Below are 20,038 nucleotides of genomic sequence, written 5' to 3' on the forward strand. Positions count from 1 at the left end.
CAGTTAAAAGCCAGGTCCAAAAATTGAATATGCATTTCTATATAAACATAGAATGTTGTGATACTTAGTTGAAAAAGACTTATTTCTATCTTGGAAATTGGCTAATAGAAAAATTATATTATCTAAAAATAATGACTTATTTAAGTCATGTTGTTTAACTGATAAGCATATAACCTGGTTACTGTTTTTGTGTAATGGCATAAATAAACTGATTATGCAAACAGTATTTAATTTTATTTCTTTCCTCCAGAGTATTCTAGATATTTGCATGCACATTTGGATACCCCTCTTACAGAGTATAATACTGATACAGATCTTCCTGGAAATTTCAAGGATCACTGGGCCAAAAATCTTCCTTTTCTTATAGAAAATTATGAAGAACAACCAGGGTTACAGCCACATATAAAGTGAGAATTTTTTTTTTTAAACCTATTTTAAAGGGGGTGGTCTGTCATTGAATTCAGTAAGACTGAATTTGAGATATTGCATGTAACTGCAACATACTATGTATGTTCAGTGGACTGGAGGAGGAATGAGTGTTCTTTATCCTTTAAGTGTTTCTCACACAAATGGTATAGATTTGTAAAACACAGATTTGTTTGCCAAATGCTTTCAGGACTTTTATAGCCAAGCTATGTCTGATGCATGTTTTTCTCCTCTGTAAGAGATGTGTTATTTCAGAATTTTGAAAGCTATAAGCCTGATGTGCAAGAACTCATATGTGTGGCTGATCATCTGGGTTCCATGATGCAGTATGAGACACCGGGATTTCTGCCAAATAAGAGGATACATAGAGGTATACTGAAAATGTTCGGTAAATTGTGGGGGGGGGACGTGGGGAGTCAGTGTGATAATTGAATGCTGTATCTTTTCTACCTGTATTTACAAAACTAATCTATCTGTATTTACCTAAAACCAGTTTTGGTTTTATGCTCTGTTCTTTCAAATCAGATAGAAAGTTTAAAATAATAATTATGTCAGCATTTTCTTGACCTAGCTGGGCACTGGAAATCGGGATCTCCCAGTCTTTTTGATGTTGTCCATTCTTTTCCTGTAAATACAATGCTTTCCCACTTCAGTTTTCCTGTCTGTGCAACACTGAGTATTTGGCTCTAACTGGTTTTCTGTTTCTGTTGTTGGTACTTCTGTCCTCCTGCCTCACCTCAGCAATGGGATTGGCCACTCTAGAAGTAATGCAAGCTGTGCAGCGGACTTGGGCAAACTCCAAAGTTCGGATGAATGGGAAGACCAGACTGATGCAGTGGAGAGATATGTTTGATATTGCTGTGAAGTGGCGAAGGTAATGGTCACAGAGGGCAAGCCTGGATTGATTGTCATAGTGATGAGTGCTCCAACTAACCAAAGGGCTGCAGTCATGCACAAGAAAATGAACACTTGCTGCCACTCTGTAACTAGAAAAGTTCTGATAAAAGAAAAGGATGGTAGGTACAAGGAGTGCACTTCTGAAAATACTCCATTTTTCTTCTTCTATAAAGGAGGGAAAAAATCAGAATAGCATTTTCCAGTTGAAGCAAATCTGTGAGAGACCATTGCAGCTAACACAAATAAAAACTAACAGTTTCAACTCCAGAAACATCAAATGTTTGAGTCATATGGTTTTTATAACAAAAAGCCCCGTTTCTCAGGAAAAGTTCATTTCCATATCTCTGAATTCTAGTTTTTGCCTAAAACTGTTCTGTCTTTGAAGAAAGCTTCATTAAAATATTATATGGATTGAAATGTGTGCCAATCTTGATGTCCTTTGTCTTTGTAGGATAGCTGACCCTGACCAGCCTGTACTTTGGCTGGACCAAATGCCTGCCCGGAGCCTTAGCAGAGGTTTCAATAATCACATTAACTTAATCAGGTATGAGAGTTTTACCAAACAGCATTCCCACACACACTGAGGGGTTGTACCAGAAATTACCAGCTCTTTGTGAAACAGCATTTTACAGTATTGAATGCATATGTGCTTATTGTTCTACTTTAATACTTATTTTATGATTTCTGATGGAACATTTGGGATTTGTGCACAATTTTCCCTTATGACCATTTCCTCTTTTCCCTGAATTTCAATTGTACAGCTGAGTTATAGCAGTATCTAACAATGGTCCAGAATATGCATATTTCACATGCTGTTTTTATTTCCCAAATAACCTTAAATGTAAAAATTTCATTAAGTTCATCATAGTTGTAATTTTTGTGAATGCTGCCTCTCAAAGGCAGTGGCATCAGTATTGAAACAATGCTGTTCTATTAGTTTTAATACTGATTTACAGTGAAGAGGAAAAACAGTACTCACAGTTGTTTCCAAGGCAAGCCAAAGTAAAGCAAAAGTGACAGAATAAGTAATCTGTGAAAGGTAACAGTTGCACTTCCACATAAAGGTAAAATTTAAAATATTCAACCACTGTTGTACGTTCCATCTTCTCCCATGCTGCAAAACTCGATATTTGTAGTCATGACAGTGCTACCTCCCTTGAAGTGGTACAAGTGTGATAGACTCAATGTGGCAACATCACTGTCAATCACAGGAGCAGAGTGTGTTTGTGTAAGTAAATATACAGTCAGGTTTCATCCTAATCCACCCCCTCCTAGGAGATACTGAATCTTTGATCTGTCATTCTGCTTTTATGTATGTCTATCTCTTTGTTCTTTGAAAAGCTGTACTGGAAAAGGAGAAAAAGGGAAACAAAGCCTTCTCAAGAATTATTTTAGGCAGAGAAAAATAGTGATGTTCTGATGTTCATATGCAGAGGCTAATGAGAATTTGTCCTCTCTTTTCCTTCCAGTCTGTGGAATGGACCCTAGCAGCCTCTCCTTTATTTGGAGTAGTTAATGCAGCATTAAACTCCAGTGCAGATAATTTACTTTGCAAGATGTCCTGCTTTTTGAACAGTCTTGTGCTCAGGCTTCTCTCTTCACTCAAGCCAAGGGTTACATTTGGGCTCCAAGCTGTTTCCATCTTTGCTGTTGCTGCATTTCTCTCTTATCATATGTACAGTGCAGCAGAAATGGCAGCCGTCTGTACTTTGAGACAGAGATGCATTCCATACTTCACCTGTTTCTTCATGGTTTTATTTCTTAATGGGAGAGTAATAGCCTAACTTCTAGGTGATCTGTGTTGGCAGAAAGGCATTCATGTAACAACACTTAAAATTAATGTCCTGAAACTAATGCTGAACATTTAATCTGCGGAAATATGTTCTTGTACAGAATCTCTGTGTCAGGAACTCTGGTTTTGCAGTGGCCAAGGTAATTGTTTTCCTTTCATCAGAGAATGCTGGTAAAACTGAAGATATACTGTTGCAGCTGTTTTGGTCATTTTACAGAAGTCTGAAGTAAGTTTCATGAACATTAGAACTGTAGGCCCACAGTGAACCTAGTTCTAACCTTTTTGGTTTGGCTCAGCCTTTTGGGGATCTCATCAGCATTTTGGTTGTGCTTGTTTGATAGCGAAGTAGTGGTTCTCTGAAAAATACTGGTTTGCTGCCTTTTTTGAAGAAACGGTAGATTGGAAGCAGCCTAAATACCACTGGCTTAAGAGTTGCTCATGCTTTAGTACTGGATGGTGATTGCATTATTTTTGACTCTGGAAACCTGTTCTGGTTTGGTCATTCTCCAGCCTTAAGTAATAACCACTTTCTTTGATCAGCTTTCTGTTGTGATTTGTTTCTGCTTTTGGCTCCATCCTGATTATTTCACATAATGTGAGGGATAAAATAAATTAACATATTAAGTGGTAATGGTTGTGGGTTTTTTAAATTCATTTTAGTTTTGAAGTATGTTCTAGTTCACAGATTTCTAAATGACAATTTCTTCTTAAAGAATTACGTAGATTTGTATAATTTCCTTTTTACATTACTCAGCTTGTAAAATAGCTGCTGATTGAAGAGACTAGTAGGGCACAAAGCTAATACCCTTTTCTTGATAACTGAGATGGATTTATGGTCTTTTGACTGTCTTTGAGGAAGATATACTTTGTTTTATATTTAGGTTATGGTTTGAAAGTTATTCTCACAGCTGTATAACTAAGGCTGAATTCTTTCTAAAATAGAATGGCTACCTGACAGGTGTAACAGTAGACTTAGGCTGACAAATAGCAGTTTGAATGATTATTACGTATGTTAAGATAAAAGCTGTTGAGTCAAACACGAAGTGTGGCAACAGCAGTTGGGTGTTCTAGCATTTGTAAAAGATCTAAAAGTCATGCTAAGCTCAAGCTGTCTCTAGGTTTATTTCATCTGAACTGTACACCAGGAATTTCTGTGGCCAGAAATACTTGGATTACTTGTCTGTTAGCACAACCTTTTGCTTTACTCGTATTCTTTCCGTTGGAAGTCCACTACTGTTCCGTGATTCCTGTCAAATGAGTCTTGTTATGGAGGCATTAGCATTCAGTGTCTGCAGACTTAAATTTTTTTTCTTTTCCAAATTGGCAAAATGTTTGGAGTGTGTCAGAAAACAAAAACCTTTTTTTGTTTGTTTTGAGTCAATTCGGGGACCTTTTTAAAAAGATACAAAAGAAACATCTTGTGCTTCAAATTTTGGAAAGGCTTTCAGATCTTCATGTTCTCAAGATGTAAGTGTGTCAGCCGTCTCTTTGTTGGTCTATAGACAAGGATCTATAAGCCAAGGGAATTTGGCTTATCTTCTTTCTGGCTTAAATGATCAAAGCTAGTAAGTTTGGTTTAAAGTAGAGAAAATGTTTTGGAAAGCTTTAGCTGTTTTCATAGACAAAGCAAGGATTTGTGATGAGCTAAACATTCATGATATGCTTAATGTTCTTATGAAAAAAAAAAGACACTCTGGAGCATTGCAACTTTTGAATTCTTGGTGGTAGTGCTTACTAAACAAGAAGAAAGAATGGGAATAAACACAAATCCCTTTTGACTACCCACTAAAAGTCTTTCTTGGTACAACAGCTTCTAGATGGCCTTATAAAAGATAGGTCTGCTTTGGAGGTATTTTCCAAGACACTAAAGGAGAATGCACTTCCTTATACTCACACGCTACTGCCTGTTGTACAGATATTTTTTTAATACAGATGGGAAAGGATGGGACGTACAACAAGGGCAAGTTATGTATATTAGATTTGTCTTCATCCTTCCACTTTCCCTGTCTCCCTTTCCTGTGTGCAGATATGTGTATGTGTTCTAATTCTGTTCAGTTTCTGAGGACTGATTCTGCTGGCTTTCTGAGACTAGGCCTCCTAAGGTGAGAGACTGTTAAGTGAGACATTAGACAGGGACTTGAGCTGACAAAAATCCCTTAAAGTGGAAAGAAAATGCTAGGTTTACACGGCTTCCTGTGATTGACAGTGGTTTTGCTTCCTCAGAGAGCCATAACACTTGCTTTATAAAATCTTGTTTTGTAGACTGGGAGAAGAGGAAGGACTTCTACAAATGCAGTAATGGTATGTAATTTTTCCTCTCAGAGTGGTTATAATTCTAACAGGTTTCTACCACATTTTAGTATTGATTTTTCTTTTTTTTTTTACTAAGTAGTCCAAGGGAAAATACAACACCTCTTAATGTTTTTGTTTTACAGTTACTACTTGTAACTGTTGGGATTAAAAGCAAAAATACTTCCAATATAGAGGGACAAAGGTGAATAAAGAAGTATATATTGGACAGTCAGAGCAGATCAACATGTGTATTGCCAGATATGTAAACTGAGGCATGTTGGTTCTCTAGATGTGCAAATTGAGAATTTTCTAGTTGAGTTGTATTTATGAGTCTAGGGAAGATTATATCTTGTACAAATAGATAATTGTAATATATAGATAAGATCTGCTGGAATCAGGCACACTAAAAATGGAGAAATATGATGGAATGTAGTTTATCAGAGAACACCAATTCTAATGATACATGAGTTTGAGTTTGAGCAAGTTCACTATGTAATCTCGACTTCAAATGGGAAATTGGCAATTCACCATGCAGATAAATCCTACATGGTTCATTCCTTTAATTTACAGAGCAACTGTGAATAAAATTGTTGCAAATATTAATGAGTAATATTTGTGTCCTGGAATGTTGGGTTGAAAAACAAGACTTCAAAAAACCCTCTCTTTTCTTTGTAGGGGACAGGTCATTAACATGCGGTACCTGGAATACTTTGAGAAAATTCTTCATTTTATCAAAGACAGGATCCTTGTTTATCATGGGTAAATTACAAATTTTTTGCCCCCTGCTTTGTTCCCCTGGTAATAGTGACCTGAATTTTACAAAATATTTATTTCAGAAAGTCTGGAAGATTTCTTCTTAGTTTAGTAAGTTCTGGTTTCCTTAGCATATATGATTGTTTTAATTTCTGCTGAAAATTGAAAATTGTATTCATTGCCACATAAAGAGACTTAAATTAATAGAAAAAAACCCCTGTGGATTATAGTATACCTAGAAACTAATATCTGTTTTCAAATTGTAGCCATGGTTCTGTCATTATTGGATCTCTATTTTTCTAAGCATATGATTTATTAAAGATGTTGGGTTTCATCCTGGTAGAATCAAGTACAGTTACTCTGTACTTGATTGAGATAAATTTATTAAGAAGTGAGGAAAAAAAGAGAAATGAAGGTATGGAGGGTAATTTTCATTGAAACAGGTGTTTGACAAGTAGTTTTAAATGAGCAGAGACTCTTTACTATCTCTTACATAGATGGCTTGGTAGATGAAGAGATTTGTAGACTCTTGAATGAAATAATATGGCTAAAGGTAATATGAAAATTGACATTGGTATCTGTACTGAATACTGTACAGTATTCTGATAACAAAAAAACCCCAACTTTTTGCTTTAAATGCTCTAATTTTCCTTTGGCCTGGTAACTTTTATTGAATACTGAGTTCTGTTTCTCAATCTCAATATGCTACTTAAATATCAAAAAATGAAAGTGCAGAAAATTCTTGTAACAGTTGAAAATGTTCAAGTTTTAGAAATTTATCATAGTTGCTGAAAATATGTAAGTTCTGTAGTAACTGGCAGTCTGTCATCTCTTGCTAGGAAGTTTGTTCAGAGTAAGCTCAGTAGCATTTGACCTTAAACCAGACCAATTTGTGGTGTGATTTCTAAAAGAATTCTGTTCTAAAAAATCTTGTCTAATATAATTAATAATTATTAGAGCAGTAATTCAATGGATTTCTTCATGATCCAGCTGTGCCTGCATATGAAGTATTTACTTGCCTTTGAGGCTACCCAAATGCATGTATTTTGTGAAGAATATTTGTAATTTTAGCTCTCTTCTACTTCCATCTTTCCTTTCCTAGAACCCCCTGCCCATACACACTCATGCAAACACTGATGCTTTAAAGCGGCTAACAGCAAGAGTAAGACAGAATAGTTGATTAGAATAAGATAAATCTGAGTACTGAAATTGAGGTTTGAAGCTGAAAAAAATAAGTAGCACTGATACAGGAGAAAACTGCTTTTTGAAATATAGAAAATCATGTTGACAAGTATAAAGGAACTAATTTTCAGAAAATAAATAATTAACTTTCAATAACTTACTTCACTATGGCTGATTAGGTTAAAGGTACATGAATTTCCAGAAATGCTACATGTGTTCAAGTGTTGTATTTCATATTTAATTTTTTTCCAGTGCTAATAATCCAAAAGGACTGCTAGAGGTTCGAGAAGCTTTGGAAAAAGTACATAAAGTAGAGGATCTTCTTCCAATAATGAAGGTAAATTACAGAAAAACTTTAATATATGGTAAAAACCATAAAATGTATTCTGGGAGATATTCAGTTCCTCAAAATAAAACCATTGTATATAAACTTAAAATGGGTAACTGCAAATTCTAGCTGAGGTTACACCAAATCTGGATATATAGGGTTGGACCTTCCCTTTGATATGTGAGAATAGGTGATGTATATTTGCAATCCTTGGCCTGTGAACTGGTAACAAAACAATGGGAAACAAAAACGTTAAGTGTAATTCTTTGAAGCAACTTTCTCAACCCAAGAGGGTTTGTGGTCACATCTGCCATAGTGGGCTCACTCTGTTCCTGTACAATAGGAATGAAAAACATTGATTGATATGCCTGTTAAGATTAGGAATATGGAAGCTCTTTTTACTTTTAGGTTCATTGGTGCAGCTCAGTATGTGGTGGGGCTGGCACAGGGAAGTGGAGGAATAGTTGCTCTTTGTAACTGATAGTTAAAATGAAATTTTGGATAACATTTTTGAGCTTAGGAAGACTTTGCAAAAAAGGAGTGGGAAACTTGCAGGTTTTATTCCTCCTGCTGGTGGTCTTTGTAGAAAGGCTTTGGATATATGACCTGCAAAATGATTTATACTCTTTATCTTAACTTGAGTAGTAAGGCTTGAGCTGGGTTTAAGTAAAAGTTGTTCCCCTTTCCTCCCCCCATTCCTTCAAATTAATCTAGGGTGAGCAGTGTGTAAGTATTTGGGGATGGGGAAACAAAGTTACAAAGTGTGTCTTTTTAAAGAATTGTACAGGATGTTAATCGGAGCAGAATAAAATTTGGGAAGAAACCATTATGCTAAATAGAGACAAATTCTTTACTTTCTTATCTTGTGTGTCCACATTGGAATTTTGTATCTAAGCAAAGCAGCTGGGTTGCCATAGAGCAGAGATCTCTGAAGCTGCCTTGCTGCTACTCCTGACAGACTGTCTGGGTTTGGATGTGTTTTTGATACTAGTGCTCACTCGTGCGCTACAATTATCTTTGCAGGAGCTCTGTGGTTTAAGCACTACATTTTTCTCTGGGTTTTACAATGTGTTATGAATATATGTTCTTTGAAGACACCCTAATTTAAGAGGTTCTTTTTATATTACTGTCCTGTTCTTGCCTTTGAAATATGAAGCCAAATGGATACAAACCTTAAAAAAAGCTTTTGCTGAAGAGGTAGTAGAGGTTGGGGTGGACGGACAGCTAAATGTTGCCTCTTGACACACATGTTGTGCAATCTGGTTACTTTTTAATTGTAGGCCAGAAAAAATGCTACCAGTGGATTTTAAAAATACAGGTTACTCCAAGAAAATGATGAAAATATATAAACATAGTGGACTATACATTATTGTTTCAAAGTTAATGTCTAACTGGCAGCAAATATTCTTCCCAGTTTCCATACCTGTATGTTTTGGTCGGGTTTGAGTCTTCTGCATCCTGTTCCAAACTGTATCAAAGTGCAATGCTGTCTCATTAGAGAATTTTTGTTCCTTTAAAATAAATGCAGATTCTCTTGAAACAAAACACCCTGGATCACAGGTTTTGGGTTAATATAAATAACTGCATGAGTAAATGCTAGTGCATACTAGTCTTTATTAGTGCCTGTATGAAATGAATGTCTTTCTTATAGTGATGTAATTTGGTTATTTGGGTTGCTGGCGAATGCTGTATGTGGAAAGCTGGGCTTTTGGCTTTACTTAAATGCAGTACTGTCTGGTTTATACAACTCTGTGGCTACAGTGTTACTCTTAGAGTAAAATTCTTAACCTAGAGATATTTTCCTTCTGATGAGAGTAAACATCAGTTGAAACTGGATCACAGTTAAGAAACTGTTGCTTTGAGTTGTATTCTGGAATTCACACTTGGACTAATGCAGCCACTTCTTAGTGTAAACATAAAGTGGGATCTCAAATTCCTGCTTTTCCATTTACATTGCTGCACCAAAAGGTCACCATCAACATGCAGTTTGGGGACGAATCTGTACAACTTGAACTGTTTGTACAGTGGCTTTTCATAAACAGTGTGTTTTATTCACTATTTAGTTATAAAGTTGAATGCCACTGTGCCTCATTCAGTATTTATGGTTTCCATTCAGAAGGAAATAAAGGATGAATGAAATAATGTCACTGACAGTAACTTTGTTCAGTTCTGTAAGTTTGTCCACATTCATTTCTACTCCATACATTTTATGTGCTTCAAAGCAGTAGGTAGGCAGTCTCTGTCTCTGCTACCTTTAATATTACTATTTTTTTTCTTTTGAAAGCAGTTTAATAGTAAAACCAGAGATGGGTTCACTGTGAACACAAAAGTCCCCAGCCTGAAGGATCAAGGGAAAGAATATGATGGATTCACAATTACAATAACAGGAGATAAGTATGTTTGCTGTTTTCAAGGGTTATGGTACATTAAGCAATGGTGAACTATTTAGCAATTAATTCTCTGAAATGCCATTTCTGTTCACATAAAGTGGGTTTTGTTTTTCACTAGTGGCATTTTTGTAAATAATTAAAGTTTATTCATTTGAGGGCTTGGTTCCTGTTGTGTTTTCAACAAGAAGGGAATTTGGATAACAATGATGGAACTGAATTGATTCTCTAACATAGAGCACAAAAGTGAAAAGAGACCCTGTTTTTCAGCTTAGACTATAAAATGCCTAAAGGGGAAAAATATCAAATACCTCAGTCTTTATACATATAAAAATGCATTTCTTCTTGTGAGACCTTGTCTTTTGTATTGACTGAGAAGTCCTGAATGGAATGGAAATTTCTGTGATCTAATAATAGAGGACACTGTCTTCTATTTGAGATTGTGACTTTTTTTATGTTTGAGATATTTGTGGACCTTCCATCTGCAAGTGAAAATTTAAATAGTACCGGAATGTATGAGAATACAATCAGGAGGCTATGGGTCACTCTCTGGCTGAAATAGTAAATGTCTCACTTTATGGATTCTGATTGCTTGTCTTTCTAAAAATTGAGCAAGTCTGAAGCTCAGAAGTGCTGTCAAACTATTAAATAAAAACTTTAATTAAAGAAGCTTAAAATTCTATGCGTTGTGATTATTCCCAAAATTTGTGTGCTTTCAATGAGTGGCATGGAATCCAAATTTCCCTGCTAAAATGTTAATGTACCTCTTGTTTTTTATTTTACATTCTAAATCACAGGCTTATATATGGTGAAAGGGCATTAAATATATGGCCTCACTATTTTGAGGAAAACATTTTGGTGTCAGTAAATAGCCTAACTTTTTTCTGAATAAATTTTGTTCAGTGTCATTCAATCTGTTTTGATCCATAGTTTGTAACTCCTTTATACTAAAACAATCCTGTTTTGGTAGTTTAGAAATTAAGAACACTACACTCTACATTCTATACAAAAATCTGAAGTATGTGAAGATATTTGAAAATTTCATTTTAAATTTAATTTCTTATTTTTATCCAGAATTTAAGTAAAACACTAATGCTTGTCAGGTGTTCTTCAATGGAAATACTTCATCTGTGATCAGGTGGCAGACTTTATATATCCTTTCAAACTTAGGATCTAATGTAGCATCTTTAATTCAGTGATTTTTTGTTTTTTTAAATTAAATGGGAAGTAATGCACATAATCTCCTGCTTAAGGAATGTAATAAAAAGGTGATGTGTAACTGTGGTAGATTTGTAGTTTACCATGGATATGCATCGAGTTCTGTTCAAAAAATGTCTTACCTCCTTTTCTTTTTCATTTGCTTAACAGAGTGGGGAACATACTGTTTTCAGTAGAAACTCAGACGACAGAAGAGAGAACACAGCTGTATCATGCAGAAATAGATGCACTTTATAAGGATCTAACAGCTAAAGGAAAAATTCTAATTCTATCTGCAGAGCTGGGGGTAAGGCTGTTCAAGGAATTAATTCATTAGAAAAGCCTTTTATGTTTTTATGTTCTCTGTTTAATAGTCCTAGTGCTAATACTTTTTGACAGAGTTTATAGGAGATAAAGTTACTTAAACCCAGTTATGACAAGTACCATAAGAAGTTGCTATAATTCTATCTGTTACTTTAAAATTTGCTGGGCTTTGCCTGCAGTACTAGAGAGTGTCCAGGCAAGGTCTCAGTATTACTGTGTGTTCTGGTTTTTTCTTATTTTTCTCATGGGTCTGTGTTCACCTTTGTCATCATCCCTGTAAGTACTGTTTGGGGTTTGGCTCATGGTGGTTACATATAAGATGAGTAAAAAGTTCGTGAGAAGCACTAGAATGGTGTTTGTGTTGATTTGATGTGCTAGGACAGTCTGACTACATTTGAGCTTGTGCTTTTCCTTTTTCATCCTTTAATAGGTGTGTAGATGAACTGTGTTTCACCCAAATGTTAAAGATACAATAAAGTAGTTTGTTCAAACCTCTGTTAATTAGACTTCAATTTCATAATTTGACATTTTTACATTTGAAATGGTTCTTAAAAAATACTTGTGGTAATGTAAGACTTTGCAATGTGTACCATTGTAAGGTATTACCTGGCTATTAAATTATCTTTAATTCATGCTTTTTTCTTCTCTTAGGAAGTAGATGCTGTTTGCAACTTGATCCTGTCACTAGTGTATTACTTCTATAATTTAATGCCACTTTCAAGAGGATCCAGGTTAGTGTTGGTATTCATCATGTCTGTTACTTTGAATGCCTGCTGTATGATGTCCATGCCTCGCAGTATCTTAATGTATTTTTGAATATTAATATTTTAATAGAGCTGTGTGCTCTGCACAGCTTGTCCTTTTGTGCTGCTGTGACAATGGGAACTGACTTGGTACTGTTTTAAGAGCTAGTTTGGAATTGCTAATGGTAACTATTCATAGCTGCATGTGTATTTAAAATGATGAGTAGTGTCAACGCAGTATTTATCAACATCAGCTCACACATTGAGAAGGGTTATTTTTAAATTGTAATGCTTGGTTTTCTAATCCATATTGTGTTACACCACTGTAATTTCACTTAGGAAGTTTTTCTGAAATGTGTATTTAAGGTGAAATATACTTTGGCATAACTTACTTTAATGAAGTACATTAAAATATTATTTTAGTAAATTGTTGCAACTGTTAAGGTCACCAAATGAAACTAGGATAAAATTCCATATATCACAGAACTCTTCAACTGGAATTCTAATTTAATGCAAACCTGCTCACATCTAAGACTATTCTGAATCTCTGCTCCACAAAGCACTTAAGCACTTAACATCTTTAATCTTATTTCTAGATACAGTTCAGTATAAAAAACCCCTGAGATTTTGGGATTTTATAATCAGATTTGGCATTTATCTTATAGAATATAAAAATTAAGAGACATTCTGTCTGAGATTCACAGTGAAAAATTAAGTTAAAATTAAATAGCTGAAGAGCTTTACAGTGCCTCTAGCTCTGTTGGAGTAGAGTTCATAAACACTTCTGGGCTACAGCTGATTGTCTTGGGAACATGAGTCTGCTTTGTTTTCAGCCCTGGGGAGTCAAGCGCTCCAAAGTCTGAAAATATGGTTCTGACTAATGTAGAAACAGTAGTAAAACTCCATAGGGTCATAACTTCATTCTAGTGTAGATGGACAGTTACAGTGATTTCACTTTTTAAATGTTTTGTGCTTGTTTATTTTCTTCTAAAATAACTAATTATAGTAGTTACTAGCACAGTAATCTTACTACCTTCTATGAAACAATACTATGTTTCATTTCTTTTGTAGTCTAAAATAGCATTATGGAAAGACTTCTACTCCATTTGTTGCTTTTAATTTTATTCTTTTAGTGTGATAGCTTATTCAGTGATCATGGGAGCACTAATGGCAAGTGGAAAAGAAGTATCAGGAAAAATCCCTAAAGGAAAGGCAAGTATCTAAATATCAAATATCAATACATTAGCTCAGTGTTGATGGAGGAAATAATACTTGTAAATGTGGGGAAGAGTTGTAAGAATGAACAGAAATTGCATGCCTATTTGCTGGAGATGGGTCAGCTGCATGCTATGAGATCTTGCAGCCTGAGAGAGTATTGAAAATTCCATTGCTGTTCTGACAGCTGGTGAATTTGGAGATGGTATGTGCAATAATGTGGATTAGTCAAATTGTAGTTTGGTCCAACAGGAATTACAGATCTGTTACTGAAGCATTTCCAGTGTGCTGAGCTGCTCTTTTCAGCTTACTTTGCGAAGAGTTCTGAGAATACTGGGGCAGAATCAGTGATTCTTCTGGTGCACAGCAGAAATTTTCTGTCTGTACTCTCAGTGTATTGTAGAGCTTTTAGGGCTTGATTACAACTTCTCTTGATTTCTCCTTCCCCTCTGTATTCTGCTGAAATCAAACCAAGTCCTAGTTTTCAAGTGACTCCATTTAAGTATTATACCACATTGTTTAATAAAGGATTTAGTTTTCTTCGACAGTTGGGGATTGTTAGCTGTATTACCTTTTCAGCATGAAAGGAGTGAGAACACCTCTGTCTATTTAATGTATTGTCAAAAGAATCAGTAAAATTCCAGTAAGAATCCAAGTTGTTGGAGAAAATACCCTGCATGGATAACTGAAGAAAGGGTGATTTTCTCTTTTGTTCTAGAAAGCCCTGAAAACAATGTACTCCTTTGAGTGCAATGAACTCTAGTAGCTTTTAAGAGCAAGCAGCATTTGGTTAGCACCAAGAAAGCTTATTTTCAGTACATCATTAAGCTGGTACCTTCCCCATTCTGTGGGAGTTCAAGCTAAGGTAAAACACTTCTGTGGGGTTTCTTAAGTATTTTCTTAGGACTTGATAGAGTAGTATTTTGCTGACTGATTTTGTGCAGGCAGTGTTTCAGGATTATTACTAAGCAGGATTTCTGACTTACAGGAATACTGGGGACATCTTTACATTTGAGGATTTTTCCTGTGTGCCTGAATACAAATAAACTTGTTTTTTTAGAAAAGCTCTCATGATGTGGAAGAAATTGTGGAATGAAACTGGAATTTGTTTTTTGCCTGAGTTGTTAGAAGGGCTAAGCATTTTCAGGCTGCTCTGAAGTCAAAGGTGCACAGTAGCCAAGAGTCCTGTTGTTGCCTGGCAAGTCATTCAGTAGCCGTGGCCAGTGTAGCTTCTAGTACTGGTTGTGTTGGAGTGTGCAAACCCCACAGAGAATTTTAGTGCCTGGCTTGAATGCTTCAAACGGATGGTGAAGGACAAAGTAGTGAGGGCACAGACTGGTTTGTAAGCTTACTCCTGTCTTACCAAGAACATAGGTAGCAAAGTCCTCATAGCCCTTCCTTAGGGGCTGTAAGTTAGAGAATTTAAAAATTCTGTAATTTCTTGATATTTCTTTTGTTTTCTTGAATTTTCAGCTGGTTGATTTTGAAGCCATGACAGCACCAGGGTCTGAAGCATTTACCAAAATAGCAAGGAGCTGGATGAATCTAAAAAGGTAAATCCTTTTGTTTAGATGAGGAATGGGGAAATAAAATACGAAAGACTCTATGTAAAATTCAAACCTATACTGAGGAATGTCACTTAGAAATTACGAGTTTAGTAAAGGATTCAGTGTATCTTCTAACACTGTTTAGAAATTGATGAGAAGGTTTGCATTTACACACACAGTAGTGTATTTCTAGTCTAACAGAGTAGTTAGTAGTCTAGACATTCAGTTATGTGAGTATTATCTTCTTAGGAAATTATTTGGGTTAATGTTTTCTTCCTTTTATCCAGTGGGTCAAATTTGTCTTTTTATATTATGGCTTATCATTAGTATATCTGGCAATGAGTGAACAAAAGCAAGGGGAAATTTTTGACCCTTTTCTAAAACTCCTACAGGTCTCTTCAAACTGTATATCCAAAGTAATTTGCTTATCCTTTAGTTCTGTTTTGATTCGGAGAATAAGTGTTTTCAAAGTAGGTAGGCATTTAAAATATGGAGAATTCCATTACTTAGTGTAGGTGCATGACTTTTGTGTAATGCTTCAAATTTTTTATTTTCATATGAATTTATAACTTAATACTGCATACATTGATAAGGAATTTATATTATGAATTGGGTGCATTTGATTGGTCCCCTAGTTGTTATTCCCCATACAAAATCTAAAAATCAGGCCAAAGACAACACTAGTTCTAGGATGTTTCAAGTCAGGGTCAGGACACTTACAGAGTTCTGAGAGAATTGGCCAAGGTCCTTACAGGGTCATCTATAATCTTGGAAACATGGTGCACAGCAGGAGACATTCTTGGTTACTTCCTCTTCAGGAAGGCCAAAAGGAAACCCAGGAAACTATAGGCTGGTCAGCTTCATTTTGATCCCTGGGAAAGTCATGAAGTGAGTCCTGTAGGAAAGCATATTTCAGTTGATATGAAGGAAAAAGTCACAGAAAACAAGCAATGTGAGCTTACCAAACATTCTGTGACCCAGTGATGGTTCTCTGTGGTAAAAAATGACTTTTGGGATGATGAGAACAATCAACATTATTTATTTTCACTTCAGCAAGGGTCCCACAGTACTCTCATATCAAGACAGCGCATTATAGTCTGGACATAAGGACAACTAGATGGATTAAGATGATGTTTGGATAATCAGATTTAGGGGGTAGTCAGCACTTTGGACCACACCTAAAATACTGCATTCAGCTGCAGTAAAGACCATAATAAACCAGAAAAAATTTGGTAGAGGGCCACCAATATGGCCAGTGGTCTGGAGCACATGCCTTAACAGGAGAGAACTGGGCTTGTTCAGTCTGGAGAAGATCAGACTTTGATCTAAGAGCAGCTCTGCAGGACCTGTGAGTGTATGGTGGGAAGACAAAAAGCAGTGTGCATGAGTTGAAACAACATTTAGACTTGGCCTAATCTTTTCATCAGCAGACTGCCTAAAGAGGTTGTGCAGTCTCCACCCCTGGAGATTTTCTAGACTTGGCAGGATAAAGTCGTGACACCCTGATTTGACCTTGCTTTGTACAGGATCTTAGATCCCATACCTCCTGAGGTCTGGTCCAAGTTCCTAGAGACTGTGGAACTCTGCAGCTGTTCTTAGTGCCAGACATCTCTATACTGATGTGTGTTATTTAACTTTATTATCAGAGGTTCTGAGCCTGGTGAATTTCACTAGACTATAAAATCCCTTCCTAAAGGAAGAAGGCTAATATGATTCAAGGATATCTTTGTAAAATTCAGGCTAAAAATTTACTTATTTATAAGTAAAATTCAGTATTCATTAAGGAGTGACATTTCTAAACTACTGGTGCAGCAAGTTGTGGGTTTTATTAGAAGTAGTCTGCACAAATATTGAGACATGCTTGTCTTGGAAATATAAAATATTTATGCTTCCCACAATTTTTTCTGTAATTCTCTCAATTACATACTCTTCTTTATTAATCCTCTGTTTATGCTGGTTTTGGTTTGGTTTTTTTTAAAGACGTATCTTTACCAAAGAGAAACTTCCTTCTTGGGAGTAAAGTCAGCTTAAGACATTTCAGTGCTACCCAGGTGTTTCTGACTTCCTCAGCTGTACTGTTGAAACTTGTATGAATCCATGTCAAATCAGATCAGGGAAGTAATTTGTGTTAAAAATAACCTTGCCAAAACAATGTATTTTTAACCAATACCATTTTGTAGTGTAGTAGAACCTAGGAAATTGCTGGGTGAAATTAGAGATGTATAATAGGTGAGGAAATGAGCCAGAGGGGAGAAAATGCTAAAGTTGACTTTGCTGAGGGGAAAAAAGAAACCTGAAGAAGTACGGCTCAAAGGACTTGATGTAATAATATGAAGGTAATTAGCCTGAGTGGCTAATTTATCTGCGGTAGCCAAATAATAGTAGATGTGGTAAATAAGGCTGGAAGACTTAAATCAATAAATTTTTTCTTTAAATTCTGCTGCTTTTGAAAGCTCTTCTATGTAGACATTGTTTTCATTCTGTATGGTGACGGAGTAGTCATGAAAAGCAAGAGCTGTTTGTGAACAACAGATTCTGAGAATCATTGAATCATTAAGGTTGGGAAACAACTTTAAGATCATTGAGTCCAACTGCTAATCCAGCATTGAGTTCACCACTAAACCATGTCCCTAAATGCTGCATCCACACACTTCTGATGACTTCCAGGGATGGTGGTTGCACCATTTCCCTGGGCATCTTATGCCAATGTCTTCACCCTTCCCATGAAGACGTATTTCCTAATATTCAATCTAAACCTTCCCTGGCACAACTTGAGCCAATTTCTTCTGGTCTTGTCCCTTGTTAGCCTAAGAGAAGAGACCAACCCCTATGTGGCTACACCCTCCTTTCACGTGCCTGTAGAGAGCAATAAGGTCACCCCTGAGCCTCCTTTTCTCCAGGCTAAACAATCCTAGTTCCCTCAGTTGCTTCTCCTAAGACTTTGCTCCAGACTCTTCACCAGCTCCATTGCCCTTTTCTGGGCTCACTCCAGCACCTCAGTGTCCTTTTTGCAGTGAGGTGTCTAAAACTGGGCACAGGACTGGAGGTGTGGCCTCACCAGTGCTGAGTACAGGGAGACCATTACTGCCCTGGTCCTGCTGGCCACACTATTGCTGACAGAGGCCAGGATGCCACTGGCCTTCTTGGCCCCACTGCTGGCTCATGTTCAGCTGCTGTCAACCAGCAGCCACAGGTCCTTCTCTGCCCAGCAGCTTTCAGCCGCTCTGCCCCAAGCCTGCAAGGGGTTGATTCTTCACACAGGTCCCAAATTTGTTAGAGAAGGTGATGAGGAGAAGTCTAGTTAACGAAGTTAATATGTTAACTTGCAAGTAAATTATAAAACTCATTAAAAAATAACTTTTCTTTTGTCTTTCAGTATTTCACCTTCTTACAAGAGCCTACCATCCGTATCAGAGACTTTTCCAACCCTGAGAACGATGATTGAAGTACTAAATACAGACTCATCTCATTGTCTAAAAAAAACTATAGTTGTTGTATAATTTATACAAATAAAAGGCCAAGAGGTACTGCTTTGCAAATTATTTTGAAAGGCTAATTATGGTCAAAATGGTTTGATTTTGTTTTTTTTAATAGAACAAACTTACTTGACTGTTTATCACCAGTAGAAGAAATCTTTCTGTGACCAACAATATTAAAGAGGAAAAAAGAAGTAGAACTGCTTTTTCATATTAAGACACACTAACAGAAATAGTTATTGAGGGGCCAAACTGAAGAGCAGTAAGAAACTTGATCAGGTATACTACAGGTGAAAATTTATTTAATAAAAAAATTAGAAAATTTATCTTCATTGGAAATAACGCTATACTACTTCTCATTGGTTTTTTCCAAAGCCTCTGCACAGAAAACTTAAGAGCTCTACCATGTGTGAGTAACTGGAGAATACATAGGCATTTCATGTAGTGCAGCCCAGTGAAAGAACAGATGGCAGCTTAAAAGAGTGGGGTTCAGGGAAACATCCTTAGGAAACAAAACCAAACCAATTATTTATTTGGAGTTAGGCTCTTGGTGAGTAAAAGTCAGAAACAATCTCCCTTTCCAAATACCCATTGATGGTGGTGGTTGGCAGAAGTTATTAACAGACTGACAGGATTGAAGTACCTTGGGAACACTAGCTAGTGTTCCTTGAGTTTTTTGTTGGACAGACTTGGCAGCATTCTGGAAAGGTGGGTTTCCTTAACCAAACCATAATAAAGGCAAATTTGACCGCCTGTATGTTTAGTACTAATGAATTATGAATTCTAAACTTTCTTGATCAGAATTTCTGTAAAGGGCAAAAGTAGGTATTTTTTTGCAAGTACGGATAAAGGAGGCTTGTAAGTTTTCATTAAAGAATTGGGATGCTGTCCATTTGTGACACAGGTATTCCCAATATTCACTGTTTGCTTCTTCTCTTTGAAAGTCTAAAAGTTTAAGAAACCTCTACTACATTTCATTAAGGAGGAAAAGAATTGTTATTTTCATGGAAAAACAGCAGCCTGGAAAATATGCCTAACTTTATACTTTGATTGTGTTCTAATGTGATCTTCCAAGCCTCTTCTAAGTTTTGTTATGCCTTGTATTATTCATTGAGAATAGGGAGTTATATTGGTATTTGACCAGACAGTCTTGGGAACTATAAAAAGAAGGGGTTTTGTTTTGGGGTTTAGACCAGAGGGAGTGGAGAAGGGAATGGTGGGGAAGGAAAAACCTGCCTGGACAAACAAACCATATGCAATCGTCTGGGTTTCCTTGTCCTCATTTCTTACTCCTGTGACTGACAATGTCCCCACCCCCTGGTGGCAGACAAAAGAGATTAATGGGAGATCACGGGAGGGTTCAGAGTAATGTGTGTTACACCTCTTATGAGTGTGTGTGTGCCTGCAAACGTGTTTTAAAGGCTTCCTTCTCTGGGCGTGATGCAGATGACTAAGAAAGAAACAGAGCTCAAGTCAAGT

General features: G+C 36.4%; 1 protein-coding gene across 2 annotated transcripts in view; it reads left to right on the plus strand.

Moving 5' to 3' along the window:
- Nucleotides 1-18,622, plus strand: part of TTC13 (tetratricopeptide repeat domain 13) — a 39,406-nt gene extending 20,784 nt beyond the window's left edge. The window contains exons 12-23 of one of the 2 annotated variants that reach the window (XM_039707058.1): nucleotides 251-407; nucleotides 666-796; nucleotides 1,168-1,300; nucleotides 1,775-1,867; nucleotides 6,083-6,166; nucleotides 7,595-7,679; nucleotides 9,955-10,064; nucleotides 11,426-11,561; nucleotides 12,230-12,309; nucleotides 13,455-13,533; nucleotides 15,010-15,089; nucleotides 18,460-18,622. In XM_039707058.1, the coding sequence (XP_039562992.1) occupies nucleotides 251-407; nucleotides 666-796; nucleotides 1,168-1,300; nucleotides 1,775-1,867; nucleotides 6,083-6,166; nucleotides 7,595-7,679; nucleotides 9,955-10,064; nucleotides 11,426-11,561; nucleotides 12,230-12,309; nucleotides 13,455-13,533; nucleotides 15,010-15,089; nucleotides 18,460-18,583 (1,292 nt within the window). In that variant the 3' untranslated portion in view covers nucleotides 18,584-18,622. The remainder of the gene's footprint in view (nucleotides 1-250; nucleotides 408-665; nucleotides 797-1,167; nucleotides 1,301-1,774; nucleotides 1,868-6,082; nucleotides 6,167-7,594; nucleotides 7,680-9,954; nucleotides 10,065-11,425; nucleotides 11,562-12,229; nucleotides 12,310-13,454; nucleotides 13,534-15,009; nucleotides 15,090-18,459) is intronic. The other variant, XM_039707059.1, reaches the window with a different exon arrangement.
- The last annotated feature ends 1,416 nt before the right edge of the window (nucleotides 18,623-20,038 follow it).

This window comes from Passer montanus, unplaced genomic scaffold (genome assembly GCF_014805655.1).
Source record: "Passer montanus isolate IOZ18808 unplaced genomic scaffold, ASM1480565v1 scaffold2, whole genome shotgun sequence".
Lineage (NCBI taxonomy): Eukaryota > Metazoa > Chordata > Aves > Passeriformes > Passeridae > Passer > Passer montanus.